This window comes from Rhipicephalus sanguineus, chromosome 2, assembly GCF_013339695.2.
Source record: "Rhipicephalus sanguineus isolate Rsan-2018 chromosome 2, BIME_Rsan_1.4, whole genome shotgun sequence".
NCBI classification, from domain to species: domain Eukaryota; kingdom Metazoa; phylum Arthropoda; class Arachnida; order Ixodida; family Ixodidae; genus Rhipicephalus; species Rhipicephalus sanguineus.
In genome coordinates this window covers 187,089,355-187,115,377 of record NC_051177.1, presented here as the reverse complement: position 1 = coordinate 187,115,377, position 26,023 = coordinate 187,089,355, and the positions used below count along the sequence as shown (strand labels likewise).

The 26,023-nt window shown below is 46.8% G+C and overlaps 1 protein-coding gene across 3 annotated transcripts in view; it reads right to left on the bottom strand.

Moving 5' to 3' along the window:
* Positions 1-587: 587 nt before the first annotated feature.
* LOC119383925 (uncharacterized) overlaps positions 588-26,023 on the bottom strand; it is a 73,759-nt gene continuing 48,323 nt past the window's right edge. Inside the window, exons 8-11 of one of the 3 annotated variants that reach the window (XM_037652199.2) lie at positions 19,013-19,230; positions 3,960-4,050; positions 3,111-3,258; positions 588-968 (exon numbers count right to left, since the gene is read on the bottom strand). In XM_037652199.2, coding sequence (XP_037508127.1) covers positions 747-968; positions 3,111-3,258; positions 3,960-4,050; positions 19,013-19,230 — 679 coding nt within the window. In that variant the 3' untranslated portion in view covers positions 588-746. Of the gene's footprint in view, positions 969-3,110; positions 3,259-3,959; positions 4,051-13,360; positions 14,913-19,012; positions 19,231-26,023 lie in introns of those variants that run through there. The other 2 variants (XM_037652200.2, XM_037652198.2) reach the window with 2 other exon arrangements.

Sequence of the window (26,023 nt, the reverse complement as noted above, 5' to 3'; positions counted from 1 at the left end):
ATGAGCCGCCTGCTGGTCCATTCTAAATCTATACGGCGCGCGTGACCGCGGGCGACCACGTCCTGCCAGTCAAAGTACGCATTTATTGCCGGAGCCATGCAGCCCTGCGTCCATGCAGCCCTCCGTCCGGCACACTCCTATGTGCCTTTCGCGCAATGGAGACGGCCGGTGCGTTTCATCTCTACGCGAGACGCTTCCACCCGCACGCAGAACGTGCGATGCGCAGGGCGATGCTATGGATTTAGACCTTATGGGACACATCACGGCGACGGCAACATTCGCCTGGAGTGTCCACATAACTGCTACCGCAATAATAACCGCACGAAACGGTAGGGAGGGATAGCCTTCCAGTGCTTTCGTACTTCATGGACGACTCCCTTCACTCCATGAAGGGAGTCGGCTGTGAAGCACGACTCCCTTCACTAAATTCGTTAAGGCTGTAATCATGTTTAATACTACACTGTGAGCGGCAAATTGACGTCAACGTCCCACAGCCCAACGACATTTATTAAATTCAGTATATTACAGAAGTGAGACAGTATGCAGCACTGTTGGCGTGTCATTTCTTTTATCTATGTAACACGTCTCAAAGTATGCTTCGATTGTGGCGCCAGAGAAACGCTGCTAAGATTGGTGACATTCTTAAGAAATGTGAAAAGTTCTGATAAGTGACGTGAACAACGTAGGTAAGGCTGTTCGCCCAAACAGTGTGTAATAAGCAGCCACACTTTTCTCCCATCCTTCATTTAATCTATGGTGCATCCGCAGTCTCTGATGACAAGGCACTCATCAATGCAGACCGCGTGGCCGTATTTCACTCTGGAAAACACTTCTGTCTTTACATTTTTTTTTATCTTCAGCAGCTTCGGTGGGTGCGCGTTGTCAGGTAGATCCACACATTCACCTGCGTCCATCCTTACACAGACCCTTGGAACCGAATACATACTTCTGCGTCGCGTTGAGGTAACCTGAAAGAAAAATACGCAAATAATGACACTGAAGATTTAATTCCTGTCCGTTGTAATTCTTGTTCTCCACTATTCATTCTTCACAACATCAAAACAATTCAAAAGAGATCTCTTATTTTAAAGACTGTTTACAGACTTAATACTTGCGCCCCTTGTGCGGAATCTTTACCTCCAGAACAATAATGGTCTTCTTGCATGGATTTCCTTTCTCTAGCCTTGTTCGAACCAAGGCATCGGAACTTGATTATTGCGATAGCAGTTACATGGATAATTCAGGCGCATTTTTGCTGTTCCCGTGAGGTTGAATATATAGTCCAAATCAATGGCACCGCCCCGGGCGTCGTATGTTCTGTGTGAGTGAAAGCTTTCGAGGCGAGAGCTCCCGACAATCGCTGCTCTAGAAGAGAAGCCGTCACGCGAAAGGCGTCACGCGAAAGGATAGAGGAGTAGCAGGGGGGTGGAGCGGAGCTCCATGCCTTCGGCCGGAAACGCGTACTTTTACTTTGACCGACCGGACGTGGTCCTCCGCAGCCGAGCGTGTCGTATCTTTAGAGGCAATCAGTAAACGGTTCGCACCATCGCACGTGTTATGCTCTCATCGCAAAATTCACGTTGAAGCCATAGACAGCACGAAAATCACTTCGTTCGCTGCAGCGGCCGCGTTTTTTAAAGGAGTGACCTTCTAGCCTTACTTCGGATAAAATTATAACCTGTTGCTATCGGTTCGGCCTTTTGGCAAAACTGTGGCTTTCTTTTTTTACATTATTTAGTGATGCGAAAGCATCAAATATGGCTTGTTCAGCAAAAATACCGGCGCCTGCAGCAGCGAAAGGGCACCTAAATTACCAATGGCGGCGACGCCACGACACGTGTGTGCCTCGAAGGAGCAATGCGGGGGAAGAGGAACACTTGCATCAGCGATGAGGTGTTACACGAGGCGAAAGGGTATCGCCATAACGCCACGTCACCCTCGATCTCGCAAGCCTGTGTCATCCGCGCATTCCTTGTAAGCGCAAGCTCTCAAAACTGCGTTCTAGTTTCGCCTCGATGACCGCTATAAGGGAAATTTATGTCAGAATAAATTCGAAACTGAAAAGCGTCGGCCGTAGGGAGCTTGAAACGTACGACCCCGCACTCTGAAGTCGAACATTTTACCCTATGGCGTCCGAGAAAAGAAACCTCGAAATAAACAATGTTATGCAGCTCGCGTCAACACGGAGCCCGTTGTAACACAGGCAGACGACGGTCGCTGCCCACCGGTGGTTCTGTGACGTCTACTGGACATATCAAATCAGATCGGTCGCCGGTGCTACGTATAATGGAACAATGCTACGTAGGATGGAAAGGGGAAGTAGAAAACTCGTTCCGGTGCGCCGCTGCGATCTGTAGCGATTGACATGTTTAAAGTGTTGTAATAAATCACACGCTTGGCGCACACAGCTTAAATCGGTCTGCGAATGATCCCCAAGACTTGTTTTACAGGCTCAACGCATTTGCATAAAATTGCGATAACCGTTTCCGGGTCCATTTAATAATTTCGCTTTCAGTCCTCATAAGAAAAGCTTAGGTGTCCTCGTATATCTATCTATCTATCTATCTATCTATCTATCTATCTATCTATCTATCTATCTATCTATCTATCTATCTATCTATCTATCTATCTATCTATCTATCTATCTATCTATCTATCTATCTATCTGTCTGTCTGTCTGTCTGTCTGTCTGTCTGTCTGTCTGTCTGTCTGTCTGTCTGTCTGTCTGTCTGTCTGTCTGTCTGTCTGTCTGTCTGTCTGTCTGTCTGTCTGTCTGTCTGTCTGTCTGTCTGTCTATCTATCTATCTATCTATCTATCTATCTATCTATCTATCTATTATTCGTTGCCTGCGTCAGGCATTACTTCGCTGCACCGCTCCTAGACGGTGCAGCGCCTCAATCATGGTAAAGCACCTTGTCCTCGGTATGAAGGGGCTTTATATCAATCAGGAGCGCGGAGTAACAAGCTATGGCGCAATGGGTTAAGTACGCACAGCAAGACACATGAAGTAACCCTAAAATGCTCAGAAGCGCAAATGCGCTTTTCAAGACGGCCAGAATATGGCAAACGGCTCACGTTACAAAGAAGAAAGAAGACTTCAAAGACGCACCCCTTTCTCGGCACACTTGCGTGTCCGGAAAGTCGAGCTCCCAGAAGTTTTCGGGCGTCGCCGGAGGAGCGTGGTGGGCCCGGTGGCGGGAACACTTGCGCAGCAGCTCCTTACGCTGCGCTTCGGGTAGGTCCAGCCGCCCGTAGAACTGCGAAAGCGCAGCGTGCTCTTACAGTGCATCTCATGGAAGTGATTGTTTTAAATAATTGAGAGTTTTATAGGCTAGCTCGCCTGAGTACTTCGCAAAAATACCTGCTCATCCGACATATGGACTGCAGTAGCAAAGCTGCTGTAGCGCCAACTTTGATGCGTAGCTTTACCGGGGTGAAATCACGAACCTACTGCAGAGATAGGCCATACTCTACACGAAAGAATGTAAGCTTGGCCGTGTAGATACTCAATTCAGCTTTACAGCGCACACATTACACAGTTATGTAGGCGGCCTCAAGTGGAGTAATATTTAAGAGCGGGAAATATCATGATCCACCAGTAGCACAAAGCTCCAAAGAAAATCCACAGGGATTTGTCAGCAAGATATACACCCAGTTGCCGAAAATTTTGTAAAGATTTCCCCTCTCACTTAGTGCTACAAGAAAAAATTCGCAAAGCATAAAACGCATATTTCTGCAACCCATAAAGGAGCGTCAATGTAGGGAGGGGAGTGAAGGAAGATCCTTCTCGAGAAGTGAGTATCTACAAGACCGAGCGCTTATAGGACAGGGTACCTTCTCTCCCCCTTAGAAAAACCAATGGGTGCCCACCGGCACTGAGAATCGAACCCGGTACCTCCCACATTAGAGGCGGACGCTCCAACCTGTCGACCAGCGCTCCAAACCAGAGAGGACTCACCTCTTCGCACTCCTTGCAGTCGTGTGCCGGTAGCCGCTGCCGATCCGCCTTCTTCCGCACAGGGCTGCTGTGATACTTGAACGACGACTCCCTGCAAGGATAGTCACGTGTTATGTCTCCTCCGACTAGGATTACAACCGAACGTGCTGCACGTCACGCGCAAGGGATGGGAAATGCAGACAAGAACGGCAGAGGGCTAGGTGAGGTGATGAAATTGGGAAATTTGCAGGCATAAAATGAAATGAGCTCGCAAAGGCGTATTGGCGATCATTGGGAGATGTATCCGTCCGTCTGTGAGAATGAAAATAGATTGATGATCATTATGTCGATTGTGATGATGGCGATGATGACGCGATACGAATACCAGGACATGGCATCTGGACTCCTTCAGTTTTAGTTGTATGCACTCGGGCCCGCGGTCTCGGAGCCGGCGGCCAGCGATGACAATGACAAACGACACAGGACAAGACAAAGAGAACGTTCTTGTGTAGGTCTGGGTGTAGTTATAAATCCTGTGCTTAATGCAGCTCCACTACCGTGAAAGCTGAGGAAGTGCGTAGCACGGGCCACCCAGCGATTCCCGTTCGTACATTTCTCACTGCTCTGTTTACCAAAGCATTGATGATGTCAATGATTTGGGTAAGCATGTACGGTTTCACCGGCACGAGCAGAATCTTGTTGGGAAATTCGCAAACTTAGTGTGCGACATGCGCTGTACTTATTGCTGCGCTTTATCGACTTCCTGCTTGTTACAGCAGTCGAGATACGTGTCGTCTGTAGCGAGTTCCATCAGGTTGTTACCCCCTTCCGATGTAGCGCTGGAGAAGTGCCGGTGAGAGAAATCGTGCGCTCTGCGAGGCGGTGGCGCCATCTCTTGCGCGGCGCAAGAGTCACCCGCATGTTTCCGAAGCGTTTTTAGCGATTTTAAGTCAATTATTGGGATTACTTCTTGGTTATATCTCTGTTAATTCTATTATTTTAGACCTCGTTCGTTTATTTTAATTCGGTTTTGAGCATTGCTAGCCTCGTTTTAGGCCTGTATCGACTACTTGAATGTGAGCGTGATGAAGCCACACGAGATTCATGGTTGGACGACACGCCGGGCCTACTCACTTAGAAATACTGATCGGCTGCTTAAAATTTGTCACAGCAGTGGCCTTAGAGATGCAATACTTTACGGTAAACGAACCTGTTCTGATTGCTTTCGCTGGAAACTTATTAAGGCGAAAGCCTTAGATGCCTCATCAAATGCGAAAATTGGCCGTCTGCGGTGGCGTCGGCATCAACACGAGTGATGCAAAAAATCATCCCGTGATGACATCGCCATATGACGTCATGGTGACGTCACAAATCGCAAAAATCTGTGCCGTCATCATGACATCACCGTGACGTCCCTATGATGCCACATAGCGTGACGTCATCGCAAGACATCGTCGCTTCTTCGAAGGTAGGCCGATCACGGAGGCAGTGTAAAAGCAGGTGCAGAAAGCTTTCAAAAGAGGTCAGGGGAGGATCAATACACCGGCTGAGAAGAAAAAAGGAGGTGGCTTTCGTCGTCTTAGGCGAATGCATATGTGAGTTATCTTTCTACCATTCACAGAGTCCTGCCAAAGAATATCTTCTTTAAAGTTCTAGATCACGGAGACAGCTCTGCGGTATCCCCAAGCAAGAGGCGACGTCTTCTTTCTCCGCGATCGTGATCGCTTCGACAATATTCCCATCCCTTGCAGTTCTTAATTGGGTCATTGCATGACCATGGAAAGACAAAAATTGTCAACCACACACCTCGTAGGACGAAGCTGCGGAGGAAACAGGTTTCTCGGAAAGCTTCGCTCTTTTAAAAGGTTCGTACCGGTCCAGGATTCAAACCACGTACAAAAAAAAATCCGGCAGATCCCACGCACCGTGGGAATCGATGTAATGCGAAGCAACCAGCAGAGAGTTGCATACATCGCCTTGTTTCTCTCCGAGGAAAATGAAATCATTTACGTCACGCCATCTAGTTCACTATATATCCCATGTTTGTCACGCATGCATGTATGTACAATCTTTTATGTAATGAAACGTATGTTCTGGTAGGTATATACAATGCATGACCAGTCATTTATGCTCGTCGTACACTTACGTCACGCAATACCAGTTAGAGCACTGCACGGGCCCGGGCCGACCCGAAAGCCCGGGCCCGGCCCGGCACGCGGGCTGGGCCGGGCCGTATGAAGCGTTTTCCGACGGGCCAGGGCCGGGCTCGGGCTTGAAAGTGCGGGCCTGGGCCGGGCCTGGGCTTGAAGCCGCGGGCCTGGGCCGGGCCCGGGCTTGAGGCTGCGGGCCGGGCCGGACTCGGGCCGGCCCGCAGTCTACACTTAAATAAATTTTGTTGCTATGTTTTATTTTCACTATACTGTTATTGCAATGACTTGCCATGTGCCATATAGAAAACATTTCATCTGGTACTACGTGCCCAAACCACGATATGATTACGAGGCACGCTGTAGAAGGGACCGGATTAATTTCGACCACCTGGAGTTCTTTAACATGCACCTAAAGATAAATACACGGGTGTTTTTGCATTTCGCCCCCATCAAAATGCGGCCGCCGTGGCCGCGGGAATCGCACCCGCGTCCTCGGACTTCACAGCGAAACAGCTTAACCGCTGAGCTACCACCGCCGCCAAAGCAACATTTCGATGCATGTACACTCCCGATTTTCCGTCCGATCGCCCGCTACAGAGCGCAAGGCACCATTAATAATCATCATCAACAAGTAACATCCTCTAGCGGGCCCGGGCCGGAGCTGGTCATGAACAAGCGCGCCCTGGATAAGTTTAGTAATGAACGCCCGGGCCTGGGCCGGGCCCGGGCTTGGAACCACGGGCTTGGGCCGGGCTCGGGCTTGGTTCGGTCATGTACGTCCGGGCCGGGCCCGGGCTGGGGCTTCAGAAAGCGGGCCCGGGCCGGGCCTGGGCCGAAAAATCAGGCCCGTGCAGTGCTCTAATACTTTTGGTGTATATCAAGCCAGAGAAACGGCCGCGAGCGCACCGTGAGCGTGGCATGTAAATCATGCTGGACATGAAGTGCATGTCATGATTGTGACGTCACCACTTGCCATTAGTATTCATCATACAGTCGCGTCGCGCAATACCAATATTGGTGTATGTCAAGCTAGCGAAACAGCCGCGAACAGACCATGAGCGTGGCATGCAAATCAAGCCCTCCACGACATGCATGTCATAATTTTCACGTTATCAACTATCAGTTATGTTCGTCATACAGTAACGTCACAAAATACCAGTTTTGGGGTATACCAAGCTAGCGAACCGGCCGCAAGCGCACAATGAGCATGTCATTTAAATCATGCCCTACATGACATGAGGTCATGATTTCCATGTTACCACCAGTCATTAATGTTCGTCGTACAGACACGTCATGCAATACCAACTTTGGTGTATATCAAGCCAGCTAAACAGCCGCGAGCGCACCATGAGCATGACATGTAAATCAGGGCCTATATGACATGCATATCATCGTTTTCATGTTACGTCCTGCCATTTGTGTTCGTGATATAGTCACGTCACGAAATACCAGTTTTGGGGTATACCAAGCTACCGAACCGGCCGCTAGCGTACCATGAGCGTGGAATGTAAATCATGCTCTACATGACATTCATATCATAACTGTCATGTTACCACCTGTCATTTATGTTGGTCGTACAGTCACGGCACACAATACCAATTTCGGTGTATATGAAGCTCGCGAAACGGCCGCAAGCGGACCATGAGCGTGGCATGTAAATTATGCCCTACACGACATGCATGTCATGATTGTGATGTTACCACCTGTCATTTATGTTCGTCGTACAGTGACGCCACGCAATATCAGTTTTATTGCATATCAAGCCAGCGAATCGGCCACTAGCGCACCGTGAGCGTGGCTAGTAAATCATGCTCTAGATGACATTCATGTCATGATTGTCATGTTACCACCTGTCATTTGTGTTCATCATACAGTCACGTCCCGAAATATCAATTTTGGGGTATACCAAGCTAGCGAACCGGCCGCTAGGGCATCATGAGCGCGGCTAGTAAATCATGCTCGACATGACATTCATGTCATGATTGTCATGTTACCACCTATCATTTATGTACATAATACAGTCACGTCACGAAATATCAATTATGTGGTATACCAAGCTAGCGAACCGGCCGCTAGGGCACCATGAGCGCGGCTTTTAAGTCATGCTCTACATGACATTCATGTCATGATTGTCATGTCACCACCTATTATTTATGTTCGTCATACAGGCACGTCACGCACTACCAATTTTTGTGTAGATCAAGCTAGCGAAACGGCCGCGAGCGGACCATGAGCATGGCACGTAAATCATGCTGTACATGACATGCATGTCATGGTTTTCATGTTACCACCTGTGGTTTATGTTCTTCATACAGTCACGTCGTGGAATACCAGATTTGGTACATGTCAAGATAGCGAAACCGCCGCAAGCGCACCATGAGCGGGGCATGTATGTCATGGAGTAAATGACATACGTCATGATTTTCATGTTACCACATGTCATTTATGTTCGCCATACAGAAATGTCTCGTCGTATCAATTTTAGTATAGATCCGTGTAATTAAACGGCCGCGAGCGCCCGGAGACCATGTCATGTAAATCACGCTGTACATGACATGCGTGTCATGATTTTCATGATAGGACCTGTCACTTATGTTTGTCATGCGCTCTTGTCACGTCATACCAGTTTTGGTATATATCAAATCAAATTAACGAAACGGCCGCAAGAGCACCAACACTGTGGCACGTAAATCATGTCATGATTTTCATGTTATGACCTGCCATTTACGTTCGTCATACAGTCATGTTATGCCATACCAATTTTGGTATACATACCATTAACCAAACGGCCAGGAGACCACAAAGTCGTAGGCGGCTACAGATGGATGGATGGATGGATGGATGGATGGATGGATGTATACGCTCAAAGTCGCGGAAGTTCGCTAAGAAATGCTTCGCATTTAAAAACCTTTCCGGGGATTTCGCTCTAACCATCGAGTAGCAGATCGCAGTGCGAGGGCAGTTCCATCGGCAACTCGAACCAGGGACCATTATTACGGCCATCCAATTCTGCGGAAGCCCTTCAGTTAGAATAACGTTCACGAAAGGGAAAATATGTCATTCATCAGTTTCGAAGCACTGAGTTACGTAGGAGCTTACAGGTTGCTGACTTCCACACAGGGAGGTGCTATCATCACCATACCATTAGACTCCTACAGATCTACCGTCGGGCAGACGGGCGCGACGACGAGCAATCATATGGGAGAAAGTACGTGATGGCAAGCGGTAGTTCCTACTATTTCCGCACGGCGCCCTCCTAATTACATCGTCCGCACTCGCAAATGCATACGGAAAAGCCCCCTTCCGTGCGCAAAATTCCAACTCTTTGTGAGGGAAAGCCAACTTCTTGGGGCGTTTCGCGCTCCCTGATGCATGAGGTGTTCTGGCTGTTCTTTTCGATGCAGCCGTATATTTTCGTATCCATTGGCGTCAAAGCAATGTGTTCGAAAAATAGTCCACTACAACGGATAATTAAATTTATCTGAGTTCGATATAGTCCGCCTTGACAGTATGCTGTCAAATAAATATTACAGTGGTATTTCGTTGGGTCCTACCTGGCACACAGCCATCGTAGCAACGGGGCGCGTTATCTGGGCTGATGATGCCGCAAGCACCGTACTCGGCAGAGCTGTTTTGACCTGTTGGGACGTACCACATGGCAATTCGCAACTGTGTTCACTTGTACCCTGCTCAAGAATGCTTTAAAGCGAAGCTGTATACGGCTATGGTTCCGTGTATTATTCCTAAGCGTGAGCAAAAACGTATGTGTCATACAAGTTCGGCGAACTCCACCACCGTTCCACTAAAGATGAAGAAGGGAACACACGGGCGCCCAACGCCAATTAACACCCGTGTCACACAGGCACTCTTGAAAGGCCATCCAGCCGATGGCTTTCGCCACAACTCTATCAACTCAATGGAGTTGTGGTGCGTATACGGTAGCCCTGAACGGCCGCTGGATAAGTCAGACGCGAAAATTATGTGGCTCTGTGGAACTCTATTCTCATTTTCTTGTCACTGAAATTAAATAAAATAAATCCACTTAAAAGCACAAATCTGTCTCATTTTTGTTTGAACAATTTAATTAAGTGTTCATATGTTGCTTTGCATATACGCTTAGACAAAGGGGTGGTGCCATCAAATTTCGAGGCTATAACAAGCCTGTTGTGGGTTTCCTCTGTGTGCAAGGACACTCCACACGAAGGGTCGGACACAGCAAACGTTTAGAATATATTTTAATTCACTTCCAAAATGTACTTAAATGCCCATTCTCCCGATCAAGACCCATCGCTAGCGCGCCAACTCTGACGTAGCTGTATAGGAGGGGCAACAAAAGTTGTAGTGACGTCACACCAGATCTGCTGTAGTGACGCGAGTGACCTCCGGACCTCCGCGACGTACGTACCGGCTGTAGTGAACTAGAATATATTCTAGTTCACTATAGCACCGGCAAACCATCGGTTGCTGCATCACTCGCCGAGTCTCGATCGCTTCCTGGCTAAGTGCGTCACAGACTTGCGTAGTCACGCGACCAAGCCCCCTACACTTCTACGTCACTGCCCAACCTCGGCGCCCAGAAACCGAAAGTTGTCCACATCAAAAGGCGGTATTAAATTATTTAGCGAGAGTACATGAATCTTGGTGCGTGCATCATGCTTCCTGGAGCTGTAGGAAACGCTTCCACAGCAAAGAACGCGCAAGCCACAAATCTGGTGGAACCACCCCATTAAGTTGAGCAGCGAAACTGTGGCAACGCTTGCGCCGCTCAATGTGGCTACCACATACTCTTTATCTGCCATCTACAGATCTACCAGCCCTGCCGGCCGCAGTTCAATAAATGCACTTTCTCCAAAAGATGTCTTTCGGTCTCCCTGCCCACCGTCATATAAGGCTAGCAGTAAGGCCTCTAGAACCAAACAGGCGACCATAGGATTTGGTATCGTTATATTTGAAATACAAATGCGTAACCACACAGGGACAGCGCTTCTGGTGCCCCTGTGTACATTTACGCGTTCGTATTTCAAGTATCGTGCATCACCAACTAGCCCAATCAGCCATTCGTCAAACTTATTTCGTTACTTAGGACGTATGTAGGCCTAAAAAACAACGCCGTTTACAGGTCACGGGACGTTTGCGATGCTCGGGGCGTTGTGGTTCTTAAAGATGTAACACGCCACGGGGCGCGTGTGTAATTTGCAATGCTTGCAGGTGTTGATTCGTTTACACGCCTTGGGACGCTAAAAGGTATCTGCACGTTTGCAGCACCCGGCCGGCTTACAGTATTTGGGACGTTTAGTGGTCTCGGTAAGCTTACGGGAAAATGTAGCGACTGCGGAATTCAGCATACTTGCAATACTCCAGTTGTTCACAGTTCTCGGGCATTTTGCAGGCTAAACTGCCCTACTCGTGACATTTGTGGGTCTTGAACAGCTACAGAACTTTACACGCTTGCAAGTATATGGTGATTTACGGGCCACGAGCAGTTTGTTGAACATAAAACAAACACTTGCAGCTTTCACGAAGTTCCGACCACAAGGCATTTTGTCAGACCATCGATGCTTACAGGTTTTCAGACGTTAGCGGGACTTAGAACGTTTATATAAATTAGGCTACTTACTGCCACACTGTTAACGCAGTCGCCGGGCAGGTTTCAGGGACTGACATATCTGTCCCCCCAAACGAGCCACCAGAGCGCACGCACAGCCTTCATTTTTATGAAAGGGAACACGCGAGCGCGTGGCGAATAGCCAAGCACCGCACATGTGGCGCGGCGCAGTGGCGAAATGTGAACATAAAAGGGAACAGCGGTGCCATTCCTTCTATTGCCGGCACGCCGTCTTACAGTTTTCGTTTTTATTGCGATAGCAATTATATGGAGTCCCGACTGGTTTTTGCCGTCGCCGTCATGTCCCGTATAAAGTCCAAATTGATAAGATCCCCCTCGCGCATCGTATGTTCTACTGCGGGTAAAAGCAGCGGGAGCGACGAACGCGGCCGAAGCAGAGGTCAAACGAGCCGGCCCATTTCCGTCGCTCGGAGGGCGCATGCGATAACATTACCACGCTCGGGAGGCTTGCCGTCGAAGACAGGAAACGCCCCGCCCGTCTTGAACGAGCATGAAAAGACGCGAGGGGGGGTGGAGTTTTGATTCTAAAGGCGCGGTCGCCATCACCGGCGCGCGCACTATCTCGGGGGCCATCAGCTGGTGGCTCGCATACCCCTTCTACATGCTGCGCTCTCAACGCGAAGTGACTATGCGGAAAGAGCATCTCTCCCTGCAGCGGCCGTATTCTGTTACACCAGCGTTTTGTAGTTACGCGATATCGGATACAAAAGACTTAGCTGCCAGCCTCACTTCGTATAGCACTACAATTTGTTGCTATCGCATTCATTGTTTCGCCCTTGCGGTGAAACTGGCTTTTCTTTTACCACTGAATGATATTGCGATGCAACAATCCTCACCGAAAACAATCCTTGTTCGCTGGAATGTTCCAACAAAAGATTGATATCAAAAAGAAAGCGTAAAATAAAGAAAAATACACTCGTGACGGGGGTGTAAGCAGTAGAAGGAACGACATCACTCTCTCCTTTTATTTTCATATTTCGCCACTGCGCCGCGCCACATTTGCGGTACGAGGCTGTCTGCCACGCGCTCGCGTGTTCACTTTCATAAAAATGACGGCTGTACAATTAGTTCTAAGTCCTATGGTGCGCCAGCCGCGGTTGTGGTCCTAAGACCAGAAACCACAGTTCACGAAACAAATAAAAAACAGTAACTTCAGGCTGATACATAAACTTTAATTTGTATGCATACGTCGGCTAGCTACACTGTCATAAAAACAGTAGGGTTTCGCAAATCTCGGGAAACATTACAGACATGCACCAAAGGTATGAGCACGTATCGTACAGGATGAATAACAACACTGCATATGTCCTTTCGATTCAACGGGCTAGTTCTTCAGCCAGAAGTCTTCGTCGTTGCTTAAAGCATTTTCAAAGAAGTAACTTTTTCCGGAGCTGCAGCGCTTGGCTGAGGAGGGTTCCCTCATTCCGTAGAAGGGCTGGTTACATTTCCCTTGCCCGCCACTAGCGAACTGTCCCGTCTCCCCATCGCCTATGTCCGGCTTATATAGGCATCCACCTGGGTTCGAGATGTTTTGGTCTGAGTCAGCGCAAGGAAAGCTTGGGAAAGCGCTGAATCCTTATCGTACCTTCGGCACCGCCGACGTTGTGCTGCCTCGTTGTGCACACAAGCACAGCGTTTGCGTAAAACCGGGAGCTCTAGAACGTTCTACAAGCTCCTGGTCCGCTCGGCCAGTGTTTGCTGCGTGCTCTTAGCGTAGCGCACGCGCTCGGTCGATGCTTCCGTTGGGTGATGCAATTCCACGTTGGCTTTAGGTGGTGTGCGCTTTATTTGGTGTACGCGCACTTTTGTGACGTCTACAGCGGAGACGCTTAAAGCATTCCACACTCTTTTTGGACTTAAGTGGAGCAAGCGTTTGCCAATGGCGCCTCATTTGACTCACTGAAGTGGGTCACCTTCAGGAATTTGAAAGAACTGGGAGTTTGAACGGTGACCGTTGATGCCCATGGTATCTGGGATGCCGGTTGGATATAGTCTGCCAATGGGACCTGGGCCGACGGGACACAATTGAAAACCTTGAGGACCAGAAATGACTGAAGTGCTTGGCAGGAACGTGCAATATTGGATGCCCGTGCCACCTTGATTCCCGGTGGGGCCTCCTATTCCGTTGTGTGTATGACTGACTGACTGAAAGAGGTCCCTCTGTACACGTGAATGGTCTAATGGAAATGGGGCGCCCATCTGGGTTTGCATAATAGGGAAGCTTGTGAGACCTGGGCCAAATGTAGATGGGCCACCTTGAGGACTTGAAAGGCCTGAGGGACTTGCGATACCCGTGGGTCCTCCAATGCCCAAGGACCCATGCTTAACTGTGGAAAGAGGGAGAGTCGTGTAACCGATGTCTGCGGGATCTTTCTTGTCCACAGAATTTAGGAGGCCCGTCGTATCTTGCTTTTTTATTAGCCCTTGGTTGCCCATGAGAGCTTGATTGCTGGCAAAATCTGGATAGGCTGAATCAAATGGAACGCTAGCAGGACCTGAAACGCCTAAAGGACTTGGTAAGGCTGTGCAATGTTGGATGCCCATGGCAGCTCGTTTTCTTGTCACAGCTCGTCCCCTTGTGGCAGCTCGTTTTCTTGTGGAACCCCCTTTGCGCTCGGAAGCTTGCTTGCCTGCAAGATTTGGGCCAACAGTCAGTGGATCAGTCCAAGTACTTGAAAGGTCTAAATGACTTGGAAAGCCCGTGTGCTGGGAAGCCCACGGGTGCGACTGTCCATCAGTGGTTGTCTGCTCCACAATAGAGCTGTTGCTTGGCTTCTTGCCATGTGGTAGTGCAGCGGCGCTTTGGATCGGCGGGTACCGAAGTCTTTTTTTCCAACGAGGTCGTGATCGTTGTAGCCACAACAGACGTGATCTCGAAGAAGTTTCCTGGCCGAGTGCATGCTCTGAGGCCTAAGTGCCACATGCTGCCGAACCACTGGGATGAAAACCGGAGCATGCAGTCTGTCAAGTTTCCGCCATTATCACTACCAGGTTTAATGGTGCGCTGCTGGCATTCATCCTCAACCTGAGAAATGCCCATACACCGATGAAGACCCTCGAAGGCATCTCGCGTCAAAGTGATGAAGATATAGGCACCACCAGAGACCGGCACGTGGACCATGACCCTCACGATGTCTGAAGGCGCCAATCGGACCAGCGTTCCCTTGATAGCCTCGACTTTCGATCCACTTTTCAATTCTTGCAAGCATACAAGAAGAAACAACAAAGTAAGATGTAGGAATAGACAGCCCCACACAGAATCAATTGAAGAGCACTGAAGACAGACAGGCATGTTCTCGCCAGGATCAGTTTTGACCATCTGGCACGCTTTGTGTTGGAAAGAAGCACCGAATCAGCTTTACTTCAAAAATATTTTGTTATATTGCAATATTAAATTGAGCATTAGATAATAAAATGCAGGTCAAGCTTCCATTCGTTCAGTTTGAGGTACCACAGATTTCAGAAGTACTTTCCCACATTTGAGCAGTTCAGGGAAACAAAAGTGCTCATGAAGTTTTCGAGTTAGACAGGCTATCGCATTTAGGATGCACAGTGCTTCATATTTACCGATAAGAACCTAACAAGGTCTGAGAAGAAGCCACGAAGATCTAGAACAATATGATGAACTGGTGCAATAACGTATCTTATACTCTGTTCCAGAAGTTCCGTGCAGCACTGTGGAAGCTACAGGCCTTCTCAACCAATCAGGAGGGCGAGCACATCTAAGTGTATCCTTCCGCGCCCTGTGGTCTGCTAGCGGCGAGCGCTGCAGCGAAAGCGGCAAGAGCGTCTCGGGACACTGTGCAACTGCGCAGTGAGATGAGCTGTAATTGTGAAAGCGGTTAAATATTCTCCTCGGCACCGTAAAACGCGCGTCTTCGAGATACTTGCACGATATCGCACAGGTGAACCAGGCGCCGCCATTTTGACTAAGGAGTGACCAAATCTGCCACCGCGGACTAATCACAACCCAAGACTGGGTCCTCCGCGGCGCTGTGGACGCTCGGGCTGTGCGGACTACTCATAAAAATTTAGACAGTGTCTTACCATTCCTTCGTACTTTATAAGTAAAAACATAACACGTACGAGCCACAACAGCGTTATTTCTTTCGTCATTTGCATCTTATAACACGTACAAGCAAGAACTCTTTCTTCAGTATCATGGAGCCACAAAAATTGTTTTATCCAGAAAATGATACAAAATCGTCACACAAATCACAGCTACAACACGCAGAGAAGCCTTCAAGTAAAAATCCTCCGACGAGACCGCTTGCAAAAGTCATGAGGACAAACAACGGGCTACGTATATGGGGCACTACATCTCGCTTCGCAACAACCTGCGCTCGAGGGTCGTGTAGCCTTGGCTCTGCTGCACGGAACTTCTGGAACAGAGTATAGTTTTGTAACTCCACCTAACTCTTTGTCGTCCTCAGCCACGATTCCCATCTCTTGGTATCCATTCCATCGCTCTAACTGTTCGTCTGTTATCTATCCTTCTGATGACGTGACCTGCCAAGGTCCATTTTTTTTCTCTGATTCCTTAGGATATCAGCTACCTTTGTTTGTTCTCTGATAAACTCTGCTATCTTCCTATCTCTTAGTGTGACTCCCATCATTCTTCATCCCATTGCAAGTTTCCGCCACGTATGTTTAACTGGCAAAGTTTAATGCTTGTATAGTTTCGCTTTAGTGACAGTGGTAAGTTGCCGGTTATGAGTTGACAATGTCCACAGTACTAAATGCATTTCACATTTTGGATGGCCTCAAGTGCTAATTTAGTATCAGTGTAGTTTAAAATGTTCCTTGCCTTTAGTGCCTTTTTAAAGGGACCCTGACACAGTTTTGATGAATTTGTACAAATGCATTTAGCCAGTAAATAAATTCCTAAAGGTCATTTGCAGACCAATTTAAGCTGTGTGCGTCAAGTGTGTAATTTGCTACAAGACTTTAAATATGCAAATCACTACAGATCGCAGCAGCTCAGCCGAACGAGTTTTCAACTTTCCGCTTCCTTTCTAGGTAAAAATCTTCCGTATACATAGGACTGGCATAGGACTGGCAGACGGGGCGATGTCTAAATGAACGATTGAAAGAACATGCGCGAAATGTAAAGAAAACGGCACATGATGGTTGGTTGGCAATGCACTGCAGTTCTTGTGGCTGTGAACCTCTTTTTGCACAGTGTACTGTTGTCACAGAAGTGGTGACAGGCTCACTCATGAGATTATAGAGGCAAAAAGATATCTTCAGTAGGTTCAGCCTGTGTCAGAACCCCATCTGTACACCTTTCAGATAAACAGTCGTGCTTTCTTAGAAAGTAGTGTGTGCAAGTGCGACCGTGATGAGCACAGTATACACATGAGTGGTGTTCAATAAACCTTTCTCGGTAGCTAGCGCCCGTATGTTGTCTCGTGTCTTTTTTTGTGTGTGTCTGTGTTTCCTGTGCTACAAATCGTTTCACCGGCAACCACTCTGATTGGATATGTTCAGCCAACGTCACTGAAACTCCAGGTTGGACAGTGAACGTCTTCTGCCTGTGTTACAATGTGTTCCGTGTTGAGGTGAGCTGCACAGCAGTGTTTATCTCGGGGCTTCTTTTCTTGCACACCATGAATTACCCTAGCTGCGTTGTCTGCTACAAATCTAGTCACTGACGACTTGTAAAGCTGCGACATGTAAGGCATGTGGCGAGCAGAATCATTGCAGCAAGTGTTGGGCTCTCGCTATCCACTCAACGCCAGGATCCATGTGTTTGCAGCTGTAACTTCCCCCCTGAAGACACAACCATATCGCCCGAGTTTATGCTTATCGGCGAGCGTTCTGAAATACTTCTTGTTTGTCCGCATGCTAGGAGTTTGCAGATTATTGGCGTACAGGAAAATAAAATGGGAACGGCTGGTAGTGTAGCGGCACCTAGCAGGGCTGACCTCAGCACTTCTCAGATCTCAATCACTTTGTGATGCGCTTTGTCTCTGGCAAGCGCGTTGCCGTCGCCAGCCACAGCTGCGTGTTCGGCAAATCAAGGAGAAAACACAGTGCTGAGAAAGAGGGTCACATATAATTGCCCATAGCTGCCTTAATATAAGGTGCTTTGCTTACTTTATGGTGCTGTAGCCTAAACGCTTACAAAATTTCAAAAACCGTTTCAGGGTCCCTTAGAGAAAACTCTTTTTTGCATAATGTTGCATTGCACGCGTGGTGCCTCCCTCTATGAGTGGAAGTATGAACCATGTTGACAGCCGTGTGAGAGTGTCTGCCAAAACGAGCGTCGCTCACATCAACACTTCGAGATAACATTTGAGCCGCATCCACACTTTGGCATGTCATTTTCTGAAACGACCACCACCAGGCTGCCACATCGCTTAAGCTGGCATTATGAATTCGTTTACACACTACAAAGAAGGTCGGTCACTGAGATGCCATCTTCTGTTAAAGACGCGGCCAATTTCAAGTCCTACCCCACAGCAACTTCCCGGCAGCTTTTCAACAGGGGCATCTGCGATTCTCTAGCAAGTGACGTCAGACACAGAGCAAGAGGCAGCAACTACAAACAGCCATTACGATTCTGTCACCAAACACAACTTCTGTTTTTGAGTGAGACCAACATTTAGAAAACATATGATAGATTATTATGCAGCAAACTGGGTCATTTCAAAATACTTTGCCAACATAGCAGCCATATGTTCACACTCTTTTGGCAAATATAAATATGAATGATAAAGCCAGCCTGTCCTTTTTCTTTTGTACCACTATTTCTTGCCCTTAAAGTTCTACTCTAACTGGTTATCCGACTTAAATCTCCACATTATAAAGCAGTTCACTTAAGTGCAACTAAGCACACAACTACTTTCAGGCCCGTAGCCAGGAATGTTTTTTTTTTGGGGGGGGGGGGGGGGGGGGGGGGCCACTTGCTGAAAACCTTGACTATTTGAGAAAAACACCTCTTTTTATTATTTATTTTTGGTAGAAACACGTACTTCATCAAAATTTCGGGGGAAGGGGCTTGGCCACCCCCCCCCCCTGGCTACAGGCCTGACTACTTTGTACATTTGCAAATGTATAGTTACTCAGTATCTGCAAGTGGGCCCGGAAAAATGTGAGAAATTATTCCTAAACAGCTACGCATGGCATTATAAATTAAAAGAATTGGCACTGGCTTCAAGGGCACCAGAAATGCTTCTATAAAAGCTGAATAATCCACCGAAATCCAACAACCACCAGCTTAAGCAATTGCATGCGTTAAGCCTGTCACCTCAAAACTTCCCCCGCTTAATCTCCCTTGCAAAATTTGCACACACCACCTAGTCTGGGTACGATGAACTCGAAGTCACCACTGCTGAGCGAGACCTCTGCATAGCCAGTAAGATGCACGGGACCAAGGTACATGTTTGAACAGCCAAAGCTGATGGACCCGGGGACTCGACTGCCAACACCGGATGCTACAGTCGGAGGCGCAACACTGACGACGTCGGTAGACGATAAAGAAGCCCAGGAAATGGCAGAGCCAGAGCTCTGACTGCATATTGCAAGCACATACGTGGACCACATTTCAGTATTACTTCCTCCTGCAACAAGAAAGCTGCAGTAATTCATAGCTCGCAAAGAACAAGCTGCTTTAGTGTATTACTTATCTGTTTAAGAATGTACAACATATCTGTAGTATGACATGTATGTTCATTTATGTTATTTGTTTTATCACTTTTTTTATTATAATGCTTTCTTGGGGCACTTACTGTTGCATATTTTTTCTTTGATCTCAACATGTTATGCTGCCATGCACAGAGGTCAATGGACTTAGTTGAGCCACTTTTAGTCGAGAAACCTTTCTTTCAAAAGGAAAATAAAACTGAACTGAATTATGCTGCATACTGCACCTGCTCTTCATCACTCCACACTCCCTGAATTTCCAGACTGAGCCGAAAAGCAAGAAGACAACACATCTGAGAGGAATGCCAAACAGTGCGCACAATAAAGAAGGAAAGTCACTCGGGGACCTTGCTTAAATTTAAACATCTTCCACAGACACCTGTCTGATTGGATGGATAAATTTTCAATGCCGAACTGGCACCAGCCACAGTTTAAGATGTAATAATATTCGGGGTTTACGTGCCAAACCACGATATGCCTCCATCAAAAATGCGCAGTTCAGGAAGCAGCGTCATTTCTTCTCCAACTTTGGTTTCACCTTTCTATCATGTCGCAAAGGCCATGAGCATACACAGTGGGCAGCATCCCCAGCAACCAATCAGGCAGGGACGGGGGGTGGTTTGAATGTACCACCACTCAAGCACTCAAGGAGGTGCCTCCTTGCCAAGTTTGTCTCTGTGTCTATCAGAGAGGTGCCATAGAAATCGATTACCAGGTCATGCTTCCCAGAGTGCTCAGCAAGAGCGTTCTGCTGTGCTTCAAGTTTCCACATGTCTTTCTTATGCTGGTAGATTTTGTCATAAAAGTTCTTGCTTTCATGGATGTACCTGGCGGTATTATTTTAAACTGTGGCTGGTACCAGTTCAACATCAAGAACTTGTGTTGCTGCTTGTGTTGGAAGGTTATGCTCATTTCCATGGTAGGACACAGTCTCGCTACACTTTCAATAATTTAATTCCCAACGCACCCTTTCCAGTGTCTCCAGCAGCACAGAGTTCTTGTTGCAGAACCACAAAGAAACTGGTGAGCAACATGGGTGTTCTCGCAAGCTTCTGTGCTTGAAAAATGCACCAATCATCTCAAAGCTCTCGCTACCACAGACCCATTCGCTCACTACTGCCGTAGATGCTATCTGTGGCCTCCAGACAGAGCATCCGGGTATTGTGCTGCCAGACTGGTTTGAATAGTGCCACTGGGCAAAATTTCAGTTTGTTAAACCTCTGCCTCCTAAACTATTTTCGAAGAAACATTTCCAAACTAAAAATTTTTTAGTGCTCTGTGCAATCAATGCAATAAAATAACACAAGAAATGAGTTTCAATATTTTCAATAGCAGAACATCGACAAAAATATCGATTATGTATAGGAGAGAGATGGCTTCATTGGATGGCTTGAAGATGGGACATATTACCATGACGACCGCAGCTAGTCCACTACAGCGGGCATGAAAGATGTGTGGACATATGTACTTAGCTCACACAAGCAAGGCAAAAGGTTACGGAAGCCCTAATCAACAATGAAACAAAAGCCTGCCTGCTGCAACATGCCTGGTAAGAAGCAAGGAATGTTTGGCATTAAAACTCGCATCGGAAAGCAATGTAGCCAGCTGTTGGTCACAGTAGTACAATGGGTGCCAAGGGAAAGTAAATGCAGATGAGGTCCCTAAATAGTTCTAGGTGGTGCAACAAAATGCAATCTATTGACACAAGATGGGGAGACATTATCGTTTATGAGTAAGGACTGATTAATAGACTTGATGGTAGTGATGAAGAAAGACCAAAGTACAAAAAGATGGTTGATCCCTCTGTCATAGGTATAACACGAAAGTGAAACGTGTCGTCACAGAAGTAGTTGATTGCTTTAGTGCACTGGTATATCAGAGCTTGTGTAATGTCTATTGTTGTTTGGCAGATGTAGCACCACCTGATGTGGACGCACTCACGTTGACGCCTAGTGGCACATCTCCGTACCGACGACTAACACCCATGATCATGATTTAACCCTTGCGGTAGCTTAAGTTCTTAACATACACGTGGACACCGCATATGGTGAATCCCGCGAAAATATGGCATCAACAAGCACATAATAAACACTGATACTCGATATGCACTCCTCCAAAGCATCGTGAAGCGCAAGGAGAAACGCTATGCGCATTGTGTCTTCCCTCTAGCCTGGCAGTTACTCCTCACAGGCCGAGCGGGCAACGTGGTGCGACAGCCAGGCAAGCGTCAGAGAGCTATTTTTCGATATGGACAGTGATCGAAGCAACATTTTGATTTTTGGAGCAGATTCTAAAGCAGAAAAAATGGTGCTTTGGAGCGGGCGTAAGTGTTCTCTGAGCAGAAAAAATGCTACTTTGAAAATATGCAGAAAAATGCTATTGGTGTTTTCCGAGCAGATGGCAAAATATTTCAAACAAATCCTAAGGTTAAAAGCATCGTTTAAGCACCTCATAAATATTAATATTTATTATTAAACATATTGCACATACAATAATCACTTCAAATTGCAAAAATCTAATAATTAGGCAGATGAATGGTCATTGAACACAAAGTAATATGAGCAACATATATTTAAAATACTAGTGCTTGTGGCAGAAATGATATAAAAGTGATAAACCTAAGCACCAAATTACAAAAATAGCCAGCATTGAAAATTTCAAAAATAAAACAAGCTAAATGAGCTATACACTCAAAATGCCAGTTCTTGTGGCATAAATGAGGTCAAAGCTGATAAAGTGGTAAATGTAATGAGTCACCCATCAAGGTCGTCACAGCAGCAGTTAGTAATCAGTATGATATCGAACTAATCTCACCTGCATTTCACTAAAACAGTCTGCTTGTCAGGTACAAATATACACCTAAATCGGATATATATCGACAGTGCCAATACATGTACCATTGTCAATATGCTAGTATACAGCTAGTACACATGCTGCGTACTAGATGATAGTATACAGCTTGTTTTTGTTTTTGTTATGACTCGCTGGATGGTCACATGGTTAAAGTTCATTGTTTTCAGTTCCCCAGTGCCATTTTGGAGCAGGCTCAGAGCAGTTACTTACAAATATTACACTTTGGAGCAGCATGAAGCAGCATTTCTCTCTTTGAGCAGTATGGAGCAATTGGAGCAGCACTTCGATCACTGTATGGATGGACACTATGAGCGAGGCTGGCGCTGAAGCCACCACCTCGCGGTGTGTTCAATTATACTTCCATTGGAAACGCTCCGAGTGGGACGGTCGCAGCAACGGCGCGTTTTTTTGTTTTGTTTTTCGAGCCTGGTGGCACACATGTCACCACCCCGTTATAAAGGGGACGCTCATAGTATCCATCCATCCATCCATGCAAGAGCACTGTGAGAGGAAAGTGTCAAATGTAGTCTCTGCGTTCATGTAGCCTCTGTTATGTGTTTTGCGCTAGATCAGTGGGCTAAACGCCCGCCAGCCGTCGTCGCGGAGCGAGAGGTCATGGGTTCAACTCCTGTCAACGGAACTTTTTCTTAGTTTCTTTTCTTTGCCGTTTGATGGCGTTCATTTTGCTGACGTATTTCCGTGATGGAAATACGTCATGAAAGTCTTGGTGGACCCCGGCATAAAACACTTTCGTGTTAAATTAAGGCAGCTTCGCATAGAGGTGCCAAGCCTAAAGGAAGTGCACAGTGGGCGGCCTTCTTTGTCTCTCTTTAGTTTCCTCTTTCTTGTGTCCTCTGTTTCTTTTTTTTTTCTCTCATCCCTCTGTTTTTTCCATGTCGTCTTTGCTTCTGTTTATTTGTATTTCTCTCCATGTATTTCTTTGTCGTTCTTGCTCCTTATATCTTTCTCTTTCTTGCCCTTCTTCCTCTCTCTATTTCTTGCTTCCTTTTTCTTTCTATCTCTTTCTCTCTCTTACTTTCTCTTTCTTCCCTTTCTTCCTCTCTACCTCTTTCTTTCTATGCAATGCTTTACTCTCTCCCCTCCTCCTTTCCCTCCTCCTCACCCACACTTCTCTTTCCAGCCACCTTCCTATCCTATACCACAGTCCTTCAATACTTTTTCTAGTCACGAAACTTCGCCATCACGCTATGGGGGAGCTCGATATGGTGCGAAAAGCTGCCGTGCCACAGCACCACCATCGCTTAGAGGCCACTCTTCTCCCGGTTGATCCAGAGAGACCGCAGATGCGGCCAGCACAAGCTGAAAGTGTGCACGTGTACACTGTATCTGTGGTTGCTTTTTGGATAAGGGCCAAGTTCAGATATTGTACAGTTGAAGCGGCATGTTCACATGACGATGCCGTTTCGGTGCTGTGTACCAAGATGCCGTTTCGGCTACAAGGACACTACTGAAAAGGTATCGTTATTTTGCACGCCAAGTGTTCATGGGCAGTTGAAGAACTGGAAGCAAGTCATAACGCAGCAAGAAATGGACAACTTCAGCATCGATTCGAAGCATGTGTGTGTGTGTGTGTGTGTGTGTGCGAGGTGCTTTGATTCAACGGACATCATCCATAAGGACGATTTCACGATAAATGGTGACCCCGTATGGTTGCTGAGAGACAAACCGCGCCTCAAACCTAACACCATTTCCCGTGTGTTCCACGCAGAGTGTCGGAACGGAACGAAAACCGAAAACGAAAAACGAAAAAAACGATATTTTTGACCGGAACAAAAACGTAACCGAAACTTTATCTATTATTTCGTTCCGGAGTAGAACCGTAATTTTTTCAATCGTTTTTCGGTTCACGAGAAAACTTCGCAATCCGGAACAACTGAGGTCATGCAGTGTGAGCATGTCTCAGGGTACAGTATTAGAGCGTACCTCAGGCAGGAATTCCAACGTAAAGATATGTTGAAATTGTCCAAAAAACGAAAATAGTGGCAACCAGACATGTTTATGTTAACGCAAGTGGACTTTTGCGCCCCTGTCACGCAGGCCAGCGGAGACAGGGCATTGTCGGCGCTGAAGTTTGTTACAGCGACAGCTGTTATGAGATCACAAAAGCCTATTTTGGTGCAAGATGGTAAGTTGGGCCAGTTGGATTACGTTCATAATTGAAAATTTTGTTGAAGCACACCAAAAAACAGATGGACAGAAGAGGCTGACAAGGACAGCGCTTGCTCTCACAACTGAAGTTTTATTGGTCAGAAAAAGGTATTTAAAGCGGTTACATGGCTCTTCGCGCATGTGCAACAGAACAGGGTGCAACAGAAACCACTCGTATCGGGATTACATAATAGTCGCTGTTATTTGTCATTTAATATATTTTGCAAATACTAAGTGTCGAGATACGCGTATTCTTTATCGTGCAGAACAATCGTAGCTTGGCTAACACAATCATGTCCCCTCTTTCGAATGTGGTAAGATTCCACTATCTCACGTGTTAGCTGATCCTTGTGCCGAAATATTATTTCTGTTTCTTTGAACACGGGGTAACATCCGCAGTTTCTACAGTGATCTGCAAGATGAGAGTTGCCTGATGCGTATGAGTATCCTGAGGGGGATAGTGAAATCTTGTATTATGTCAGCTTTGCAGAAATCGTGTGGGCATCTAATCAGTGAAAGTTTCAAGAGTCAGGTGGAAAAATTCCAAAAAGCAGGTTACCCGAAACAGTTAATTTTCTCAGTGTGCACGGTCCTAGCCAGAGAAATAGAGGGCAAAAAAAACAAAGATCCAGTTCGGAGACAAATAAGCGAGGGAAAATGGCTGTCATTCCATACGTACACAAGTTGGCACACAACCTAAAGCACATTGGAAATAGATACAGCGTAGACGTGAAGTTTTCGGCAAAAACCAAACTAGCAAGCATGTGTCCACGCGTTAATAAGCCCATAGGTTCGAAAGCTTGCTCCGTAAAACACAGAAACATGTTCGTGAAGTGCGTAAAGGGAGTGGTATATATGACACCTTTTTCTTGTGGAAAAGTCTACATAGGCCAGTCGGGAAGATGCGTGAACGACTGCCTTAGAGAACACCATGCATCTGTTAAGGCATCAGGCAACTCTCATCTTGCAGATCACTGTAGAAACTGCGGATGTTACCCCGTGTTTAAAGAAACAGAAATAATATTTCGGCACAAGGATCAGCTAACACGTGAGATAGTGGAATCTTACCACATCCGAAAGAGGGGACATGATTGTGTTAGCCAAGCTACGATTGTTCTGCACGATAAAGAATACGCGTATCTCGACACTTGGCATTTGCAAAATATATTAAATGACAAATAACAGCGACTATTATGTAATCCCGATACGAGTGGTTTCTGTTGCACCCTGTTCTGTTGCACATGCGCGAAGAGCCATGTAACCGCTTTAAATACCTTTTTTCTGACCAATAAAACTTCAGTTGTGAGAGCAAGCGCTGTCCTTGTCAGCCTCTTCTGTCCGTCTGTTTTTTGGTGCACTTCAACAAAATTTCCTATTTTGGTGCCATAACTGTCCGCCGCCGCCGGTGACAGTAACCGCCATCGCGTGAAATAAGAAAAAAAATGAAATGAGAAACAAATTTCTAGCATCTGATGTGATTTCAACCCACGCATGAAACGCTGGTGCTTGTAACTCCTTCGCAAAAATACTCTATACAGGCGTCATGACGCGCAAGGAATCATGTTAACGTATGTAATATATAGCGTGGCAGAAGAGTAGAAAACAATCTGGCGTCACACAATGCGAATTGCAATGAGTCG